This window comes from Pan paniscus, chromosome 17, assembly GCF_029289425.2.
Source record: "Pan paniscus chromosome 17, NHGRI_mPanPan1-v2.0_pri, whole genome shotgun sequence".
Taxonomy (NCBI): domain Eukaryota; kingdom Metazoa; phylum Chordata; class Mammalia; order Primates; family Hominidae; genus Pan; species Pan paniscus.
In genome coordinates, this window is record NC_073266.2 from 48,851,627 (window position 1) to 48,872,370 (window position 20,744).

Consider the following 20,744-nt stretch of genomic DNA (forward strand, 5'->3'; position numbering starts at 1 on the left):
ACAGCAGAGGGTGCGTGAGTGAGGGCTGAAATCTAGCATGCCAAGTGCTTCAGTTTGCCATGACAGAGCATTAGCCTGGTGGAAGGAGGAACTTGCCCAGTTGGTCTGCCCAGAGCAGGCACCTTTTTCCACTTTGTCTACCCTTTGGGGAAACATTTCTGCTTTGCACGAAAGTGATGTCCATGCCAACAGAGGCCTTATTTCTACAAGTTTTAATAGTATGAAAACTGATTGCAGAGTAATACTCCACATTTTCCCTCTGTTCCTAGATCACATGTCGGGCTCTAAACGCCCAAGGACTAGATGTAGAGAAACCACTTATACTAACGGTTAAAATTTTGGATATTAATGATAATCCTCCAGTATTTTCACAACAAATTTTCATGGGTGAAATTGAAGAAAATAGTGCCTCAAGTAAGTCTTTTACAGTACTTACCACTTTCAGTTTATCTACTTTCAAATATGAGTCCCACTACAATATGTCATTCTTATAAACTAATTTATGCTCTTAGTTTAATCAGTAGTTTTGAAAAATAAAATTCATTAAGATAAATCTGGGTCTTCCTTTCTAAAATGTGTATTTGAGCTAATTATTTACTATCACTGTATTTCTAGTTATAGTCTGGTTATCAGGTCAATAGTATCTTATTCTATATATACAATTTATATGAGCATTTGGCAGTCACAAAGCTAAACAGGCAGCCTTGGGTAGCCTGGATGCATCAGCTGGGCTCTTTCAGGTTATAAAGGACAGAGACACACTCACATTACTTGGATAATTTGTGGAAAGGGGAGAATTATGACAATCTATCAAGGGAGAAAATTGAGATAGAATATAGCCTCAATCTCAGCAAACGTAAGGCTTAGAGAGAACCGAAGAGTTTGTATGGAAGGAAGCACAGTTCTACCTGGTTGGGAGAGACAGAAAGAGGTATCACAAGTGATATACAATTTTTTGAACATACAGATGATTTTAGGATATTTAAAAATTAGCATCAATGTGAACTTGTTTGGAATATTTAAAGTAAACATAATGTTAATTGTTACATATTCTTTAATAAACGTTTTCCTGTGTTCCTAGACTCACTGGTGATGATACTAAATGCCACAGATGCAGATGAACCAAACCACTTGAATTCTAAAATTGCCTTCAAAATTGTCTCTCAGGAACCAGCAGGCACACCCATGTTCCTCCTAAGCAGAAACACTGGGGAAGTCCGTACTTTGACCAATTCTCTTGACCGAGAGGTACAGCAAAGCACTTCGGGGAACATTCAAGATTAAAGGGTTTGATTATAAGAAAACCAAGAGAGGTGACTCCATTTTACCTGAAAATTAAAAAAGAAAAGAGGTTCTCAGTACTTAACTTGGCTAATCTAGGGAAATTGTTTGCATTTTTAAGTGTGATTCTGGTGAGGTGAGATGTGTACCGGGCACCTGCAGAATCAGTTGTACCCTGAACATACCAGTGGAAGTTAAATAGGGGCAATGAAAGAAGGCATTGACATAGACATACATGGACAAAGATTGAACTGCAGCTAATTCCTCATGTGATGGAGGAGAAGCAAGTGTCTTAGATGAAGGGAGAAATTTCTGTCTGGAATAAAGCCTTCTTTTATATCACACTTTTTCTCCTGACTTCTCTTAATTTTATCCCTGCTTCCAGAGCACTAAAGAATCTCCTTCTCCAATCCCCCTCATTACCTACCACCACCACCTTCTATCTCCATTACTACAGGCTACCCAGTCAGACTCCATATTATTTTTGTACAAATGGCTTTCCCAATAGACTAACAGAGAAGCTCCATAAGTGAGCTTATTACTCCCACCCTACTCATTGCCCATTTTTGCTCTAAGGTTACAGTAGAGTACAGTCCTGCCATAAGAAGCTCACAAAACAGAAAACCTGCCCTAGCCCCTTAAAGACCTCCACCCAACCATCCAGAGTCCCACAAATGTCTTCTACATAAAATTGAATATTTCTACCTCCTTACCCATAGGAATCAAGTAGTTTCCATTTATAATTCTTAGAGATTAATTATTTTTCTTTATTTTTTATCCAAAATTAGCAAGCTAGCAGCTATCGTCTGGTTGTGAGTGGTGCAGACAAAGATGGAGAAGGACTATCAACTCAATGTGAATGTAATATTAAAGTGAAAGATGTCAACGATAACTTCCCAATGTTTAGAGACTCTCAGGTACATCCATTGCTCCTTAAAGAATCATTTAGATATATATTTAATACTTTGAAATCCTAATTCAGGACTTGCCTGTTTGTTGGCTTTTATTTAAGTTCTCTGCACTTATCTTTAAAGAAATATGCTTTTTAAAAAATATAAGAATTCAGTAATCAGAAGAAGGAAATACATAATTTGAGAAATAAGGATTACCATTTAGAAGAAACATAATCCCTCCGTGTAAAACCTGTCATAAGGTCTTTAATTCTGCTTCTCACCTTTTCAGTATTCAGCAAGTATTGAAGAAAATATTTTAAGTTCTGAATTACTTCGATTTCAAGTAACAGATTTGGATGAAGAGTACACAGATAATTGGCGTGCAGTATATTTCTTTACCTCTGGGAATGAAGGAAATTGGTTTGAAATACAAACTGATCCTAGAACTAATGAAGGCATCCTGAAAGTGGTGAAGGTAAGGTCTGACTTCCCTTCATTGGTAAAAAAAAATTCTGTATTAACCAAAATGATCATTTCTACAGATAAAATGTATTTATTTGTTAATATCACTTTATTACAGAAAACACATAAAAGTAGATTGAACTTTTTGTAATCCCCATAGAGCTGCTTTACCTGAGGGCAACCTCTCTTAACATCTTGAACTCATTCCAAGCTATTGAACTTTCTATAGTAAACACAAACACACTAACATGCTATGGGAGTGATGATGTATACTTTAAGCACATGGTAATATATTATGGGTGTCCATACTTTAAGCACAAGGAAGCAAAACACATTTCTTGACTTAATCTCATTTGCAACAATCAGATTGAAGTTAGGACAAGATAAGAATGGATGGAATCACGTCTTGCCCATTCGTCAATCGGTTTTAAATGGATTAGCTACAGTCAATAGAGAATAAATGGCAACTCTTCCTACAAAATGGGAATTTATGAACAAAATCTGCAAAATGAAAGATAAATAATTGGGTAAAGCTTTTAATATGCTTGGCTATGACAGACTCCTTATCTGAGAGTGTGATCTGGGCCCCTTCCTTGGTACAGCACTTTGGTTTTTTGTTTGTTTGGTTGGTTTTTGTTTTTTGTTGTTGTGGTTGTGGTTGTGGTGTTTTTTGTTTTTTGTTTTTTTTTTGAGACAAGGTCTCACTCTGTCATCTAGGCAAGAGTGCAGTGGTGTGATTTTGGCTCACTGCAGCCTTCACCTCCCAGGCCCCACTGATCATCCCACCTCAGCCTCCTGAGTAGCCGGGTCCGCATCATGTGACATCATGCCCGGCTAATTTTTATAGTTTTAGTAGAAATAAGATTTCACCATATTGACCAGGCTGGTCTCGAACTCCTGATCTCAAGTGATCCACCCGCCTTGGCCTCCCAAAGTACTGGGATTACAGGCATGAGCCATCGCATCTGGCCCTTGGTACAGCATTTTGGATTCCATGAGAGCGTCCTTATTTAAACCTTAAATCCAGTTGAGTGACAGACCATATAATCCTTTAACAAGGGGGCTGCTGAAAGCTGTACATGCAGTCCTTTGTTACTGTACTCTTTGGGACAAGTGCCACAGCCATCCCCACTTGTAAGGGTTTTGTTATAAACTCCCACCAATGCCTGGGAGTGAGCTATTCTCTATCTTGTGTATTGGTGTCATTCAGTCTCCCAAACTAGAAACGTGGGCCTTACCCTGAATTGTGACATTTCCTCACAGCATACAGCCTTAGAAATTGTCTTTGAAGTCTGACCCTCTTCTACCTCCTTACTGCCTGTGCCCTGGCCTGGCTTTTCCTCTCTTCTCTTAGACGATTGCAGTCCCTCCTAATAGATATCCCTACCTCTTGTCTCCATTGACTTTGTTCTCCTCATTCTTACCAGTGCACCACCACATTTTTCTTAAAAACAATTTGGATCCCTTACTCTTCTCTTTAAAACCATCCCTGGCTCTACACTGGCTATGAAGTTGGCCTTCAACCCTAATTATCAACTCAAGTTACCTGCAACTTTCCCTTGACAGTAAGGGTGTAGGAACTATTGGAGAAGCCCAGGCAGCAGTGGGTCCTTAAGACTCCTCAGGTGACTCTACAGTCAGCCAGGGTTGCTAGCTCCTAGCCCTTTAAGATGAAATTCACAAGGCAATTTGTCATCTGTATTCAGCCTGCAACTGCTTTCACCTATGCCTGGATAATTTCCCGGCATCCTTCAACACTCAGCTTAGATGAATACCTCTCAGAAACCCTTCATAGCTCTCCTAAGTAGAATTATTCCTTTGCTTTCACACATAGACGCTATCATCTCTTTTGCCTCTTACCCCTTGTATTATAGCTCCGTGTTTAGATATCTTTCTCTTCCACTTCACTGGAAAATGCTTGGGCACAGAAAGCCAGTCATTGCAAAGTTAAAACTTAAATCCAGATCTCTTACTTGAATCATTTTTAGTGATATAAAGTTGTAACCAATATGAGCATGTTCTTATCTCATCACTCTCAAAAAAATTTACTAGTGAATGAAGAAAAGTTATCCTGGGATTCCTCAGGCCTTGATTTGGGCCACCTCAATAAGGGGATCAAACAAATGGCTATCATGCAAGACCTTCTGAAAATGAGTCTACAAAAAGTTGCTGGGCCACCCACTCACTGCTTTGCAGGGGCCTATTTGCCAACCAAGATTATGAAGTAGTTTGCCTTTCCCACCTAAGAATTTTTAAAGTCAGGAAAGATACCATTGTACATAAATCCAGTGAAGATTCTGCAAATGACCATAACTGCCAGTTATAAGAACGTATTAGGGGGCTTGATTTGTTCAGTCCTCACTACACCCTGATGAGGTAAGGCTTTTTTTTCAGAAGTGGAGAGTTGAGGATCAGAGAAAACAAACATCGTTCCCTGAGTCACACAGCTATTAAGCAGCAGAACCAGGATTCAAATCATGTTACCATAGCAAACTTGGGGTTCTTTCCACTGCACCTCATAGCCTAAAGAGACTATGATGATGTCTTTCTAGTCTGAAAGAGGTACCCTTATTAGTACCAAACTGAGGTCTCATGAGTTAAGAATCCTAAAGCTTTCTCTATCTCAACATTACAATAATTTCTGAAGCTGTTTTGCTATTTAAAAACAAGAGAATTCATTCACAGCATCTTGCATAGTGTGCTGTCATCATCTACTGGGTTTGCGGGAGTGTATTTTTGTGAAACTGCCTTCTAATTTTATTTTTTCTCCAGGCTCTAGATTATGAACAACTACAAAGCGTGAAACTTAGTATTGCTGTCAAAAACAAAGCTGAATTTCACCAATCAGTAATCTCTCGATACCGAGTTCAGTCAACCCCAGTCACAATTCAGGTAATAAACGTAAGAGAAGGAATTGCATTCCGTCCTGCTTCCAAGACATTTACTGTGCAAAAAGGCATAAGTAGCAAAAAATTGGTGGATTATATCCTGGGAACATATCAAGCCATCGATGAGGACACTAACAAAGCTGCCTCAAATGTCAAGTAAGACTATTTTTATTTATATCCTATTTCTTGATGAGGTTTTAATCTATAAGCTATCACAACAACACATAAACTATTATGTGCCAAGAATAGAGATATGACATTGATAAAAACAAGAAACTGGGTAACTCAAAAAGTAACATTTAGCTAAATCATTAGGTGATCATCTAACTGTACTAGAAGCAAAGATAACATAAGCACAAGTTACAGTGGAAACCAAGGAAAGAATGCCTTAGCCTATCAACAGAAATTGGGAACATGTCTCATGGAAACTTACAGTTGAGTCTTACAAAGGAGTAGAAGTGCACCATGAGAACATGTTTTTATCATATAAAACAGCACATACAAAGACATATATGCCTAAAATATAACAGCACCATGCAAAATAATTGCTATATTATACAGAGCAAGAACACAGGTATTTTATTTTATTGTGCACAGCAGAATTGGAAAACTCTGCTAATATATGCTTAAGAATTATGAAATATGGGCCTGGCACAGTGGCTCACACCTGTAACCCCAGCATTTTGGGAGGCTGAGGCAGATGGATCACTTGAGGTTGGGAGTTCGAGACCAGCCTAACCAACATGAAGAAACCCCATCTCTACTAAAAATACAAAATTAGCCGTGGTGGTGCACACCTGTAATCCCAGCTACTCGGGAGGCTGAGGCAGGAGAATCATTTGAACCCAGGAGGCAGAGGTTGTGGTGAGCCGAGATGGCACCATTGCTCTCCAGCCCGGGCAACAAGAGCGAAATTCCGTCTCATAAAAAAAAAAAAAGAATTATGAAATATGGCTCATCTATGCTATGTTAATTTTCTGTTGCTTTTTATAAAAGCATATTTCAATGTCAACATATATTAAATATGAATATACTAAATATAAAATGAGTCATTTTCATTAAATATGTAACATTCCACATTTGAAAGAAAACTATTTTTTTTAATATTATGAAACAGATATGTCATGGGACGTAACGATGGTGGATACCTAATGATTGATTCAAAAACTGCTGAAATCAAATTTGTCAAAAATATGAACCGAGATTCTACTTTCATAGTTAACAAAACAATCACAGCTGAGGTTCTGGCCATAGACGGTAAGAAAAATATTTGAATCATTTCAGAGGAATGTTATTGTAATTGATGCTTCTTTATGCATAGATGATTATGATTATTCAACATATTATCTTTACCACTGGAGAGAGAGAATTATCTTAGGAGTGTTGGGCCTCAAGTTTGAGGCAGCTGAATCCAGGAGAGAAAACTAAGAGTTTCAACTTCTCAGTGGAGTTTGAACCAGCGAATTCTGTGTTAGGTCCCTATGGTTTGCTGTGGTTGAAGCAGAAATTTTTTGACCGACAGAAATCCCTGGGTTTGAGGGAATGGATAAGGATTCATAGACAAAGCGCATCAGGGAAGCTCAACTTGTACGTCAGGTGCTTTTGTGAGGTACCTATAGAGACCTCATGTACTTTTATCATTGAACAGTGCAATTTCCTCTTCTGGAATGTTTTAAAATAATATTCATTGAGTGTATGTGTTTCCCCAAGTATAAAATTAATTTATGTTGAAGGTAATAAAAAAGGTAACCCCCCCAAAAAAAATAAGTATCAAAAAGATGGCCATTTGGGAAAACAAGAAAAAAAGTAGTAAGGGTAACAACAGAAATGACACATAATGCCCCCACAGACAGATTTTTCTTTCATTATTTTTTATTTTCAGCATTTAAAATTTTTCTCTAATAAACTTTAACATTTTGAGTAATAAAAATATACAATTTTTTATTCCAAATAAAAAATGTGTGCTTTAGAAGCAAAAACCTTTCACACATTGATTACAAGTGAAATCAACACATTTAAGAAAGTTATTATTTTTGTGCGGATTTTATTTGAAATTGGTGAATTCATCATCTTACCGGTCTTGGGTTCGAGCATATTAAATTAATTTTCAATTAATTATAGTTAGAGACATCAGCCTATTTGGTAAATTTCAATTTGCTTTTTACAAGATGCAGAAATAGGATGACTATTTTTACTTCTGAGGATAATATAGTATTTCACGAGAAGACACACTAAGTTGGCTACAGAAAAGAGAAATGTAAAAGATTCTCCTTTTTTGTACAACTTTGTTCTATACATTTCTTTAACTCTAAAACATTGTTCTTACAGAATACACGGGTAAAACTTCTACAGGCACGGTATATGTTAGAGTACCCGATTTCAATGACAATTGTCCAACAGCTGTCCTCGAAAAAGATGCAGTTTGCAGTTCTTCACCTTCCGTGGTTGTCTCCGCTAGAACACTGAATAATAGATACACTGGCCCCTATACATTTGCACTGGAAGATCAACCTGTAAAGTTGCCTGCCGTATGGAGTATCACAACCCTCAATGGTGAGTAACAGTAAAGTTGCTTCTATAAATGCAAACTGCTCCTTTGTATTTCCAGAAGAATAAGGAAGATCATTTAAGAGCAGGTCCTTCCAAAAGTAACTGGAAAAATTCTTTGCAATGAAGATGTGGCTGTAGCCTTGTGAATTACTTCTCTTTTCAGAAGAGAAAAGGAATGATATACTGTTAGCACCATTTCATATTTTATTTTGAATCCTTTTTAGGGTACATTTGATATTTTAACATTTTAAATCTGTTTATTTCTACTTCCATAGTGCACCCAAAAAAGATTAGAGTCAGGCATCTAGGTGGGGCACGGTGGCTCACGCCTGTAATCCCAGTACTTTGGGAGGCCAGGGTGGGAGGATCATCTGAGTTCAGGAGTTTGACACCAGCCTGGCCAACATGGTGAAACCCCATTTCTACTAAAAATACAAAAATTAGCTAGGTGTGCTGGCGCATGCCTGTAATCCCAGCTATTCAGGAGACTGAGGCAGGAGAATCACTTGAACCCAGGAGGCGGAGGTTGTGGTGAGCCAAGATCCTGCCACTGCACTCCAGCCTGGGCAACAAGAGTGAAAACTCCATCTAAAAAAAAAAAAGTCAGGTATCTATTTATCACGGAGCTGTTTAGATTTCTAAATACTAAATACATAAACTTGTTCTGATGGAGCAGTCTATGAGCAGACATGTAGCATGAAGAAGTCAGTCTGCTCAAGGCTCACAGGGAGTGCCGCTTACACTGTCACTAGTCAGGAACCTTGAGAGCATAGAGGACTGAAATTTGCAAACCCATTATCCAACAGGGAGGAACTAATTCATCCTTTCTCCTTCCCAACCTTTATCATACTCATTGTACATTGTCTGTGCTTTCCAGAAGTGTCATAGAAATAGACATTAGACTCCCTAAAAGTCTCCATCCTTTCTGGATTTTATAGTGACGATGAGACCACTTCAAGTCCTTAGTAAACTCATTTTTCCCTAGCTCCTTTCTGAACTAGCCTTGCTTCCTTTCATGAATGTACATGCTGTTAAAGCATGTCCTTCAGTCCTAAGTAGCAGCCACTGCCAGAGTTACCAAAGGGATCTTGATCTTCATGGTCATCTTTCCTTGGGCCCTCACACTTCTGACATAAAGATCTATCTCCAAACTGTGCATGTAGCATTTTGCTCCAAATGAGTTTACTGGATACGTGGCCAATGAAGAGGCTGCCAAAGAAAGATTAGAGAGGGCCGGGATGTGTCACAAGACATACCTGCCCAGGTGTGGCTGGGCAAGGCAACAGTGATTGGACTAGGTGGGCAAGGCACAATGTCAAAGGATATGGTGGGATCAAAAAGATTCAACAAATGCAATGCTGAACCTTACAAGAACTGTTGTGGGATCCACTTTAAAAAGGCAACATAGCAATGGGAGATAGAAAGCAGTCTATGCTCAGGACTCAGATAGGCAATAGGCCATCACCACAAGGAAATCCCATATCATAGACCTGCAGCTCACGGGATAAGAACCAGGAAGAGCACTTGAGGTAGTAGCAGCCAAAGTTGAAAGTCTTGATAAGTAAAACACAAGAACACAAAGTCAGGAACACAAACACTCAAATGGCCACACAAGTCCAAGGATTGGTGCAGACATACAAGAGAGTGGTTAAGCCCCAGAAGAGGAGTGCCTGACTCTAAATGATGTCGCCCATCTTCTTTAGTGGGAAAAGCAGAGTAGAACTGAGTTTCATGGGAGAGAATAATTGGCCTACCTGCAACAGAGAGGACAAGGAGGCAGGTGTAGACAGATTTACCCACTTGAACCCATTATAGCCCTCGTCACTGCTCAAACCTCACTCTATTATCAACCCTATTGTTTGTGGCAACTAACTCTGCTAATGAAAATAAGTAGTAAGAGTGTAAGACACTGCTACGGTTGGAATAGGTCTTCCAAAGCTCATGTGTTGAAAACTTAATCCCCACTGCAACAGTGTTGAGAGGTGAGACCTGTAAGAGGAAATGAGGTCATGAGGGCTCTGTCCTCATGCATGGATTAATGGTGTTACCATGGGAGTGGGTTCATTACAGTAAGAGTGAGTTGTTATAAGGGTGAGTTCAGCCCCCACCTGCTCTCATGCTCTCTTGTCCTTCCACCTTCCACCGTGGGATGATGAAGTCCAAAGGCCTTTGTCAGATTCTGACACCTTGATATTGAGCTTCCCAACCTTCAAAACTGTGAGAAATAAATGTGTTTTCTTTATGAATTATCCAGTCTGTGATATTCTGTTATAGCAACACAAAATAGACTGAAAAGACACTTCGTCCTACTGTTGATTTGCATGATTCTTTCTCTACAGCTACCTCGGCCCTCCTCAGAGCCCAGGAACAGATAGCTCCTGGAGTATACCACATCTCCCTGGTACTTACAGACAGTCAGAACAATCGGTGTGAGATGCCAGGCAGCTTGACACTGGAAGTCTGTCAGTGTGACAACAGGGGCATCTGTGGAACTTCTTACCCAACCACAAGCCCTGGGACCAGGTATGGCAGGCCGCACTCAGGGAGGCTGGGGCCTGCCGCCATCGGCCTGCTGCTCCTTGGTCTCCTGCTGCTGCTGTGTGAGTAGCCAATGTTTCATTCTCTGTTGGACCAGGTGTCCTCATTTGCAAAGGCCTCCATGCTGCCCTGCTCGTCTGTGCAATGGGGAAAGAATATTCTCTGATGTTTTATAGGTAAAGATAGGGGGAAATGGCATTTTCAGAAAGAATCTGAAATGTGTAACGTGTCGCTTGCTAACAGTCTATATTCATATAGCAACACAAGTTATATATGTCAGACATTTAGAAGACAGCACAAGATAATCAAGAGAAAAGCAAATCATGAAGACTTTCTACACACTGTTAGTAATGTTCATGGTCAAAATTATGGCTTTATCCAAGAGTGTGGCACTTTCTAAGATGTTTTCTCTATATTCATTACATCTCATGAGATTCTAAGATAAAAAGAGAACACTAGTCAAATAAACTTAGGGAAATACAAGTAGGGTATCATAGGCTATTAAGATATCACCACATGCTATTAATATTAATTAATTAATTAACCCCCACTAATATTAATCAATAGCATATGATATTAATATTAATATCATATGCTATTAAGATAGCATAGGTTCTGAGAAGTTATTGCTTCATCTAGCATTTCCTCAAAATAGATTGCCATCTGAATATGCATCCCCTTTAATACCTTCACATTTAATATAACTAAGTTTATTAAACACATTTAGAAAACTATGCGTAAGTATCCTTTTCCAATAAAGGTAAAATTTATTCAATAGATAGGTTTCTGAAAAGTTGTATTTGAATCAAAATCTTATAAATCAAATAGTATTTTGATTGTAAGAGGACTCTATTTAAAAGAACTTCCTGACTAATTCTTGTATAAACAAGAGAAATCCTTGCTAAATTCACACTTTCTTAATTTATTATAAAAATCACAGTTTTAGAGTTAAAATTAATTATATGATTATTAATTTTAAAACCACAAAAAGTAGAGAAAATGTGTAGACAACTACACATACAACCATCACTTCAACTGAACAGATATGAATGTTTTGCAATATTTTTTCAGGTCCCTTTTTTTAAAAAGAAATAAATTGCTATAGATACAGCTAATTGCCACACATGCTATATTTTTCCCTTCCTTATTCTCCAAAAGCATTTACTGTTCTAAAGTTATTATACACCATTTAGTTTAAGAGCTGAAATTGACACTCAGAGGTTTGGTTTTTCAATATCGTATTAATCAAGTTCAAGAACCAAAAATTTTTAAGTACCTCTATGTGAATCACTATGCTAGCTTCTAGCTGAAAAGGAAACTTGATTTTGGTTTTCATGCATGTCTAACTATAGGGGAAAAATACCATGATAAAGCTGTAATAGAAATTACTACAAAGGGGTAATTACAGAACATTTCACGGAATAGAGGAATCATTCAATTGAGCCTTGAAGAATGATTAGGATATAATCAGTATAAAAAATGGAAAAGGCGTTTCCAAAAATTGACAGCATCAGCCAAGGCCAGAAAACACTTAGTATTTTCTGTTTTAGGAATCACACAGCCTTCGAAGGCTAAAGCGTGGGGAAATTGTGGAAAGTGAAGGAGCAACAGAGAATGCATTGGGACTCATTTGAAAGGGCTACATACACATGCTGTGGTGTTTGTACTTTATCCTATGAGAAAGAGGAGCTGCTAAAAGCGTTTGAATAAAAGACTAACATGATCATATTTGTATTTTAGAAAGACAACCCTGGCAACAGTGTGTACAGTATAACAGTGTAAATTAGAAAGGAAAGAACACTTAAAAGGTCATTGTAAAAGTTCAAGAGAGATGATGAAGGTCAGATTTAGAGCTGTGACATGAGACTGGAAAAGAAAGGACAAGTGTGCAGTGCATTACAGTGGCCCCTGGAGAGGATTGGGAGATTAATTGTTATGGTCTGAATGTGTGTGTCCCCCCAAAAAAATTCATATGTTGAAACTTAAACCCTAAAAAAATAGTATTAAGGAGTTGGGCCTTTACCTATATTAATTCAATCCTCACAACAACCTATGATGTAGATACTATTTATTCCCCCATTTTATGGATGAGTTAACTGAGCAAAGAAGGATGATATTACATGCCCAACGTTACATAGCTGTTAAGTGGTACAGCCGAAATTTAAACCCTAGAATCTGACTTCAGAGGCTGCATGCTTAAACCCCTCACTAAGCTGCCTCTAAGTGAAGAGAGTTGAAACATTAGGATTCAGGTGGCCTTGGCAGGGCAGAGGTGGCAGTGGGGCCACTGACAACAAAGTGTGGGAAACACCTGCTTTCAAGAATAAGTATGTCACTCTTGGTCAGTTCACATGAGAATGACATTAATCTTTATTGCCAAGGATGTGCACAGAAAGATATTTACACTGCCAGAAGAGCCCTCCAAGCTCAAGCCACAACTAAGAAATTCTTAAATTACAATTAAGAATGCATTGATAGCCATTTATTAGGCTATCACCCTAGTTACTGAGGGAGTTTTCTGGTTAATTACTGTTTACTGAGAGATAATTAGAGACTGGATTACCAAAACACCATCGTGCCCACCTGAAATCTGGACCATTCTGGTCATATATTTATCTGTGTATTCACCTGACACAATATACATAGCCCCAACATGTGCAAATAAATGCAATAATCATAAAAATATATTAAGGAAAAGGATTGAGGAGCCAAACAGCCACTTTCATTCATACATCAGTGCCTATTTTAAGACAATATACCAAAAAAAAAACAACAAGAAATGATCTGATCTGTCTCCTTCAGTTTCACAATCACATGAAATTCTAGTGTGCTTACTGTACCAAGTTTCATTTGTAGAAACTAATTTTGGTTTTCATTAGGAATTTTCTACTAATATTTAAGATACTGTATTTTCTTTGTAACATTCCTGAAAAATTATCACGTTAAATAGTTCCTAAATTAGTCAAGTGTTCTGATGTTTTGTTTTGTTTTTCTCTAGTGGCCCCCCTTCTGCTGTTGACCTGTGACTGTGGGGCAGGTTCTACTGGGGGAGTGACAGGTGGTTTTATCCCAGTTCCTGATGGCTCAGAAGGAACAATTCATCAGTGGGGAATTGAAGGAGCCCATCCTGAAGACAAGGTAAGCATCCAGTTCATAAATTATGTATTTCAATTACACAGAGAAAATGTTTGATTTACATTGAGATAGGAAAAGAGGCAAAGGAACATAAAAGTAAGAGATTTCTTGACCTTTAGTTTCAGAGTCAGTGCTGAATAGATGGAGGCTTTTAGGATTTTAGCTCTTCAGATGTCAAATCATAGAAATGGTTATCGCTGCAAGAATTTGCACTTCTTGTAATGTTATCATTTACAAATTTGCAAAGGGCCACATGTCAGTCACTATATTGCTCTGAAATCTGGTTCACTTTTAAATGAATTTATTTTTCACATGGTTTGCAGGAAATCACAAATATTTGTGTGCCTCCTGTAACAGCCAATGGAGCCGATTTCATGGAAAGTTCTGGTAAGTGGACATAAAATGTTTGAAAGCAATGGTGAGTTAAGTGGTAAATATTAAAAAATAAGAAGTGTTCAAATTATCTTCTTAATAATTTGCATCTGTGTGCACATGTCAGGAGCTGTTACCACTGAAATGGAGAAAAGCTGTTTTAATATTTTTATATTAGTCAATTCCCTGACATGTCTGGCTTCAATAAGTTAATTTATCCATTGATGCCACCATTGTCAATATCTAAAGATTTGTTATACTTTTTCCAAACTTTAGTGACGTGTAGTTCTCAGGCAATCAATTACTAATTTTTTAATTAGGAAAGACTTCACACATATAGAAAAATGTAAGGGAAAATATAACGAACATCTATGTATCCACCACCCAACTTTGTCTTTTCCAAACATTAGTCATATTTTCAGTTAAAGTCTCGTGTGCACATCCTCGATCCTGTTCCCCTTCTTTCTTCCCCAGAACTAACAGTATCCTGATTTCAGTTCAATTACTAATTCCTGCATTCAGTCATACTAGGACATGATCACTTATGTTGTCATACAGGTCATACAGGTGAATTTGTTTATTTCTTTGGTTTTACCAAGTGGCTATTGCATTAATATTATCTGAGTGCCACAACTACTCAGTGAACTAAAAGAACAATAATACTTAATGCCTAATATTAAAGTTTTGCTTAATTCCATAGATTGTTTTCAAGTGTCCATCCTGCAAAATCCGCATGAGATTTCCCCAAATATGTAGCTGTCTTCCTTTATCAGATGCTCCAATCCTCACCTGCTTTTCCCATTAGAATTACATAGCAAGAGCTATGTAAAGAATTATCTAGAAAAAAAGTAGCTTTCCATGAAAGCATAATGTAAAGGTAACAGGCTGAATAGTCGTGATTTGTTAAATTCTCTTTAGGTACAAAGACATGCTAATTTGCATGATTACATTATGTATGTTTCCTCTTTGGTTTCCATACTGAGCTCATATGACTGCTTAACTATAATGTTTTTTCGTGAAAACAAACAAGCATTGCATTAGAAGCTTCCCATAGCTGTGTACTAAATATCCTGTCTCTTCTATTTCTGGCTGTTGTCACTGAAAATCTTATTTCTTTGTACACTTTTAAAATTAGTATATTTTTAGAGCTTTTTCACCCGTTTATATGCCCTCCTTTGTGACTCTCACATAACACATTGTGGGATGTTATCACCTCTAGTCATATAATTGTATTTTCTCCCACTTACTTGTTTACATGGTGACTGCTTATAGACACCCAAGACCCATTTTATAAAAATGCAACAAATAACAGCATAAGATATTACAGAATGTTCTCCCTTGTTTTTAGAAGTTTGTACAAATACGTATGCCAGAGGGACAGCGGTGGAAGGCACTTCAGGAATGGAAATGACCACTAAGCTTGGAGCAGCCACTGAATCTGGAGGTGCTGCAGGCTTTGCAACAGGGACAGTGTCAGGAGCTGCTTCAGGATTCGGAGCAGCCACTGGAGTTGGCATCTGTTCCTCAGGGCAGTCTGGAACCATGAGAACAAGGCATTCCACTGGAGGAACCAATAAGGACTACGCTGATGGGGCAATAAGCATGAATTTTCTGGACTCCTACTTTTCTCAGGTAATTTGGTGAAAAACTTTGTGGCTTGATTATCTTATTTACATTAGAGATCTTTTTATTTGATTATATACTTCAGTTTTGCAGTTTTTATTTACAGCTTGTTAAAATGCAAGAAAAAAATGGTTTGTTTGTTTTTTGCCAAAATAATACAGATAACCTAAGGTAGCTGTCAAAATCGGGTCACTGATCAAAAGAAGAATGGGAGCCAGGCACAGTGGTACATGCCTGGAGTCCCAGCTACTCGGGAGGCTGAGGTGGGAGGATTGCTTGCACCAAGGAGGTAGAAGCTGCAGTGAGCTATGATGGCACCACTGCACTCCAGCCTGGATGACAGAGTGAGACCTCATCTCTAAAATAAACAAATTAATAATAAAAGAAGAATGAGTAGATAACCACAACATGAGAGCATATAGCAAGTAGCATCTCATTCCTCCAACTGAACAAACAATTGAGGGCAAATCTCTTTTATGTGAGAATTTCTAGCATCTTTTTTAAGAATACAAAGCAGTTCATTTTGTATTTCCTGTATCATAAAGGATATCCAAATACCTGTGTGTATATTTTCCTGAGAGAGGGGTAGAGTATTCACATTATCTGTCTAAAAAAGTTGAAGAACCACTGAATTAATGACCCCCAAAAAAGGGGAGGCCAAAAGAATAGGATGGAAGATCAGTGATGGGAGGAATGACATGTCAGGAAGCGTAGAACAGAAAAGGAACATAGGTATGAAAACAAAGAAGACTTTGAAAAGTAGGATGCTTGCCTCTCATTTGATAACCAAAGATTAGTGGGCAGAGAGGCATGGTTAGAATGGATCTCACATTGAGTTTTGGTATCGATACTGGTAAGTGCCAAGGTCTGACCTAGTATCCAAGCAGACAAAGAGTGATATTGTGTTTGAAGAAAGACTGCAGGGCAGGGGAGAAAGGGAGGGGTTGTTTGAGATGAGGACTCTTGGGATATTTCTAGGTGGGATGTGTGTTACAGACACATGTCAGGCTCCCACAAGATTTGTAGAATCTAGACAAAGGTTCTAGCTCAATTTTGAGGTAATGTCAACCATACTGTTGTCTAAACACCAGATAATTTTTTGAACAAGATTGTTAATAGACAGTGTCCTTTACTTCTATGGATTACCTAGTTTGGGCATTCATAATCCAAATGAGTTCTACAAACAGTATTATATTGTTCAACTGACTCTTTCTTAAAATTCATTTTTTCCCACTTTTTCTCTGTCTTAGAAAGCATTTGCCTGTGCGGAGGAAGACGATGGCCAGGAAGCAAATGACTGCTTGTTGATCTATGATAATGAAGGCGCAGATACCACTGGTTCTCCTGTGGGCTCCGTGGGTTGTTGCAGTTTTATTGCTGATGACCTGGATGACAGCTTCTTGGACTCACTTGGACCCAAATTTAAAAAACTTGCAGAGATAAGCCTTGGTGTTGATGGTGAAGGCAAACAAGTTCAGCCACCCTCTAAAGACAGCGGTTATGGGATTGAATCCTGTGGCCATCCCATAGAAGCCCAGCAGACAGGATTTGTTAAGTGCCAGACTTTGTCAGGAAGTCAAGGAGCTTCTGCTTTGTCCGCCTCTGGGTCTGTCCAGCCAGCTGTTTCCATCCCTGACCCTCTGCAGCATGGTAACTATTTGGTAACGGAGACTTACTCGGCTTCTGGTTCCCTCGTGCAACCTTCCACTGCAGGCTTTGATCCACTTCTCACACAAAATGTGATAGTGACAGAAAGGGTGATCTGTCCCATTTCCAGTGTTCCTGGCAACCTAGCTGGCCCAACGCAGCTACGAGGGTCACATACTATGCTCTGTACAGAGGATCCTTGCTCCCGTCTAATATGACCAGAATGAGCTGGAATACCACACTGACCAAATCTGGATCTTTGAACTAAAGTATTCAAAATAGCATAGCAAAGCTCACTGTATTGGGCTAATAATTTGGCACTTATTAGCTTCTCTCATAAACTGATCACGATTATAAATTAAATGTTTGGGTTCATACCCCAAAAGCAATATGTTGTCACTCCTAATTCTCAAGTACTATTCAAATTGTAGTAAATCTTAAAGTTTTTCAAAACCCTAAGATCATATTCGCCAGGAAATTTTCCTAAACATTCTTAAGCTTCTATTTTTCCCCTGCCAAAAGAAGGTGTTTATCATTTTAAAATGCAATGTGATTTAGTGGATTAAGCAGGGGCGCTGGTTCTTGTCTCCGTTGTCTTTTCTTATATCATTGATAATGATGTAAGAATCACAAGGTATTTGCTAAAGCATTTTGAGCTGCTTGGAAAAAGGGAAGTAGTTGCAGTAGAGTTTCTTCCATCTTCTTGGTGCTGGGAGCCCATATATGTGTCTTTTACTCAAGCTAAGGGGTATAAGCTTATGTGTTGAATTTGCTACATCTATATTTCACATATTCTCACAATAAGAGAATTTTGAAATAGAAATATCATAGAACATTTAAGAAAGTTTAGTATAAATAATATTTTGTGTGTTTTAATCCCTTTGAAGGGATCTATCCAAAGAAAATATTTTACACTGAGCTCCTTCCTACACATGTCTCAGTAACATATCCTGTGTTAGTCTTTGAAAATAGCTCATTTTTTAAATGTCAGTGAGTAGATGTAGCATACATATGATGTATAATGACGTGTATTATGTTAACAATGTCTGCAGATTTTGTAGGAATACAAAACATGGCCTTTTTTATAAGCAAAACGGGCCAATGACTAGAATAACACATAGGGCAATCTGTGAATATGTATTATAAGCAGCATTTCAGAAAAGTAGTTGGTGAAATAATTTTCAAGTCAAAAAGGGATATGGAAAGGGAATTATGAGTAACCTCTATTTTTTTAAGCCTTGCTTTTAAATTAAACAGCTACAGCCATTTAAGCCTTGAGGATAATAAAGCTTGAGAGTAATAATGTCAGGTTAGCAAAGGTTTAGATGTATTACTTCATGCATTCTACCATGATAGTAATGCAGCTCTTCGAGTCATTTCTGGTCATTCAAGATATTCGCCCTTTTGCCCATAGAAAGCACCCTACCTCACCTGCTTGCTGACATTGTCTTAGCTGATCACAAGATCATTATCAGCCTCCATTATTCCTTACTGTATATAAAATACAGAGTTTTATATTTTCCTTTCTTCGTTTTTCACCATATTCAAAACCTAAATTTGTTTTTGCAGATGGAATGCAAAGTAATCAAGTGTTTGTGCTTTCACCTAGAAGGGTGTGATCCTGAAGGAAAGAGGTCCCCTAAATATCCCCCACCCTGGTGCTCCTCCCTCTCCCTGGTACCCTGACTACCAGGAAGGCAGGTGCTAGAGCAGCTGGAGAAGTGCAGGCAGCCTGTGCTTCCACAGATGGGGGTGCTGCTGCAACAAGGCTTTCAATGTGCCCATCTTAGGTGGGAGAAGCTAGAACCGGTGCAGCAGCCTGGTAAGTCCTGAGGAGGTTCCATTGCTCTTCCTGCTGCTGTCCTTTGCTTCTCAACGGTGGCTCGCTCTACGGTCTAGAGCACATGCAGCTAACTTGTGCCTCTGCTTATGCATGAGGGTTAAATTAACAACCATAACCTTCATTTGAAGTTCAAAGGTGTATTCAGGATCCTCAAAGCATTTTAACCTTGCCGCTTAAAACCCAATTTACCGTGAAATGGGAATTTTGCTGCATTGTTAAACTGTAGTGGAAACCATGCTATAGTAATAAAGGTTATATAAGAGAGAAATTGAAATTAAATGTGTTTTTAAATTTCAAAAAAAAAAAAATCAATCTTTAGGATGACTTAAAAATTGATTTGCCATGTAAAATGTACCTGCATTTTTTACACAAAACTTGTTTTAAGCATAAAATTTTAAAACTGTACTACTTGATGTATTATACATTTTGAACCATATGTATTAAACCATAAACAGTATAATGTTGTTATAATAAAACAGGCAATACATTTATAAATAAAAGCTGAACTACTCTCTATATTAATAGTTATTAAGAAATATGATTATAAAACAGCAGTCCCCAACCCTTCTGGCACCAGGAATCACTTTTGTGGAAGACAATTTTTCCACAGACGGCGGCAGGGATGGTTTCAGGATGAAACCGTTCTACCTCAGATCATCAGGCATTAGATTATCATAAGGAGCAGGCAACCTAGATCCCACATATGTGCAGTTCGCAATAGGGTTCACGCTCCTGTGAGAAACTAATGCCACTGCTGATCAGACAGGAGGCGGAGCTCAAGCTGGATTGCTCACTTGCCCGCAGCTCACCTCCTGCTACGGCCTGGTTCCTAATAGGCCACAGACAGGTACTCTTGGGGGTGGGGGCAGGGTTGGGGACCGCTGATATAAAATGACTCACATATGTATTTTTATCAGTATTTTAGCTATTTTTTCTAGCTGATTCCTTTTCTGCATCTTCCAGGCAGGAAGGAAGTATCTCAAGATTCGGGATGACTTCAGGTGGACATAGTGCAGGAGAAAGTGCTGGATGAGGCCAGGGCAGAGGGACTTTACTAACTGGATGCTTTAAGTCATTTACTGTTTATTTTGCAAGTTGCAATTGTCTCTCAGGTAACTGAGAGATCACTGTTGTGACATTCAAAAGTTGTGACATTCTAAGATGACCTGGGGAGAAAAGTTGGAGTAAAGAGAAGGTAATGTTTACAATCTAGCCTGATGAAAAATGCGTACCATGTCACTGGTGAAAGCCATCAGCCCCAGAAGTGGAACTGTTTTTCTGTAAATGCTAAAGTCCTTATGTCTCCTTTTAAAAGATGCCACAGAATAAGTCCCTCCAACACTTCAGAACTTTCTTCTGGCTGACCTTCCTCCTTCTTAAATCTGGACAATGAGGCTTGGACATGGAGTATGGGGAGAAAAAGAAACTGGATTAAAGCAAATATCGAGTAAAGAATGGTAGTTGGCTTAACTCAAATGTTTCAAATCAATTCCAGGAAAATGAAAGTCATGT

General features: G+C 38.4%; 1 protein-coding gene across 1 annotated transcript in view; it reads left to right on the forward strand.

Annotated features, from left to right (window-relative positions):
* The window catches only part of DSG3 (desmoglein 3), a 32,025-nt gene extending 12,350 nt beyond the window's left edge, over nt 1-19,675 (forward strand). The window contains exons 5-16 of the mRNA XM_003830256.4: nt 270-414; nt 1,082-1,248; nt 2,070-2,198; nt 2,464-2,649; nt 5,409-5,680; nt 6,642-6,781; nt 7,853-8,077; nt 10,414-10,674; nt 13,611-13,750; nt 14,071-14,134; nt 15,468-15,751; nt 16,993-19,675. Coding sequence (XP_003830304.2) covers nt 270-414; nt 1,082-1,248; nt 2,070-2,198; nt 2,464-2,649; nt 5,409-5,680; nt 6,642-6,781; nt 7,853-8,077; nt 10,414-10,674; nt 13,611-13,750; nt 14,071-14,134; nt 15,468-15,751; nt 16,993-17,607 — 2,628 coding nt within the window. The 3' untranslated portion in view covers nt 17,608-19,675. The remainder of the gene's footprint in view (nt 1-269; nt 415-1,081; nt 1,249-2,069; nt 2,199-2,463; nt 2,650-5,408; nt 5,681-6,641; nt 6,782-7,852; nt 8,078-10,413; nt 10,675-13,610; nt 13,751-14,070; nt 14,135-15,467; nt 15,752-16,992) is intronic.
* Nucleotides 19,676-20,744: the final 1,069 nt, after the last annotated feature.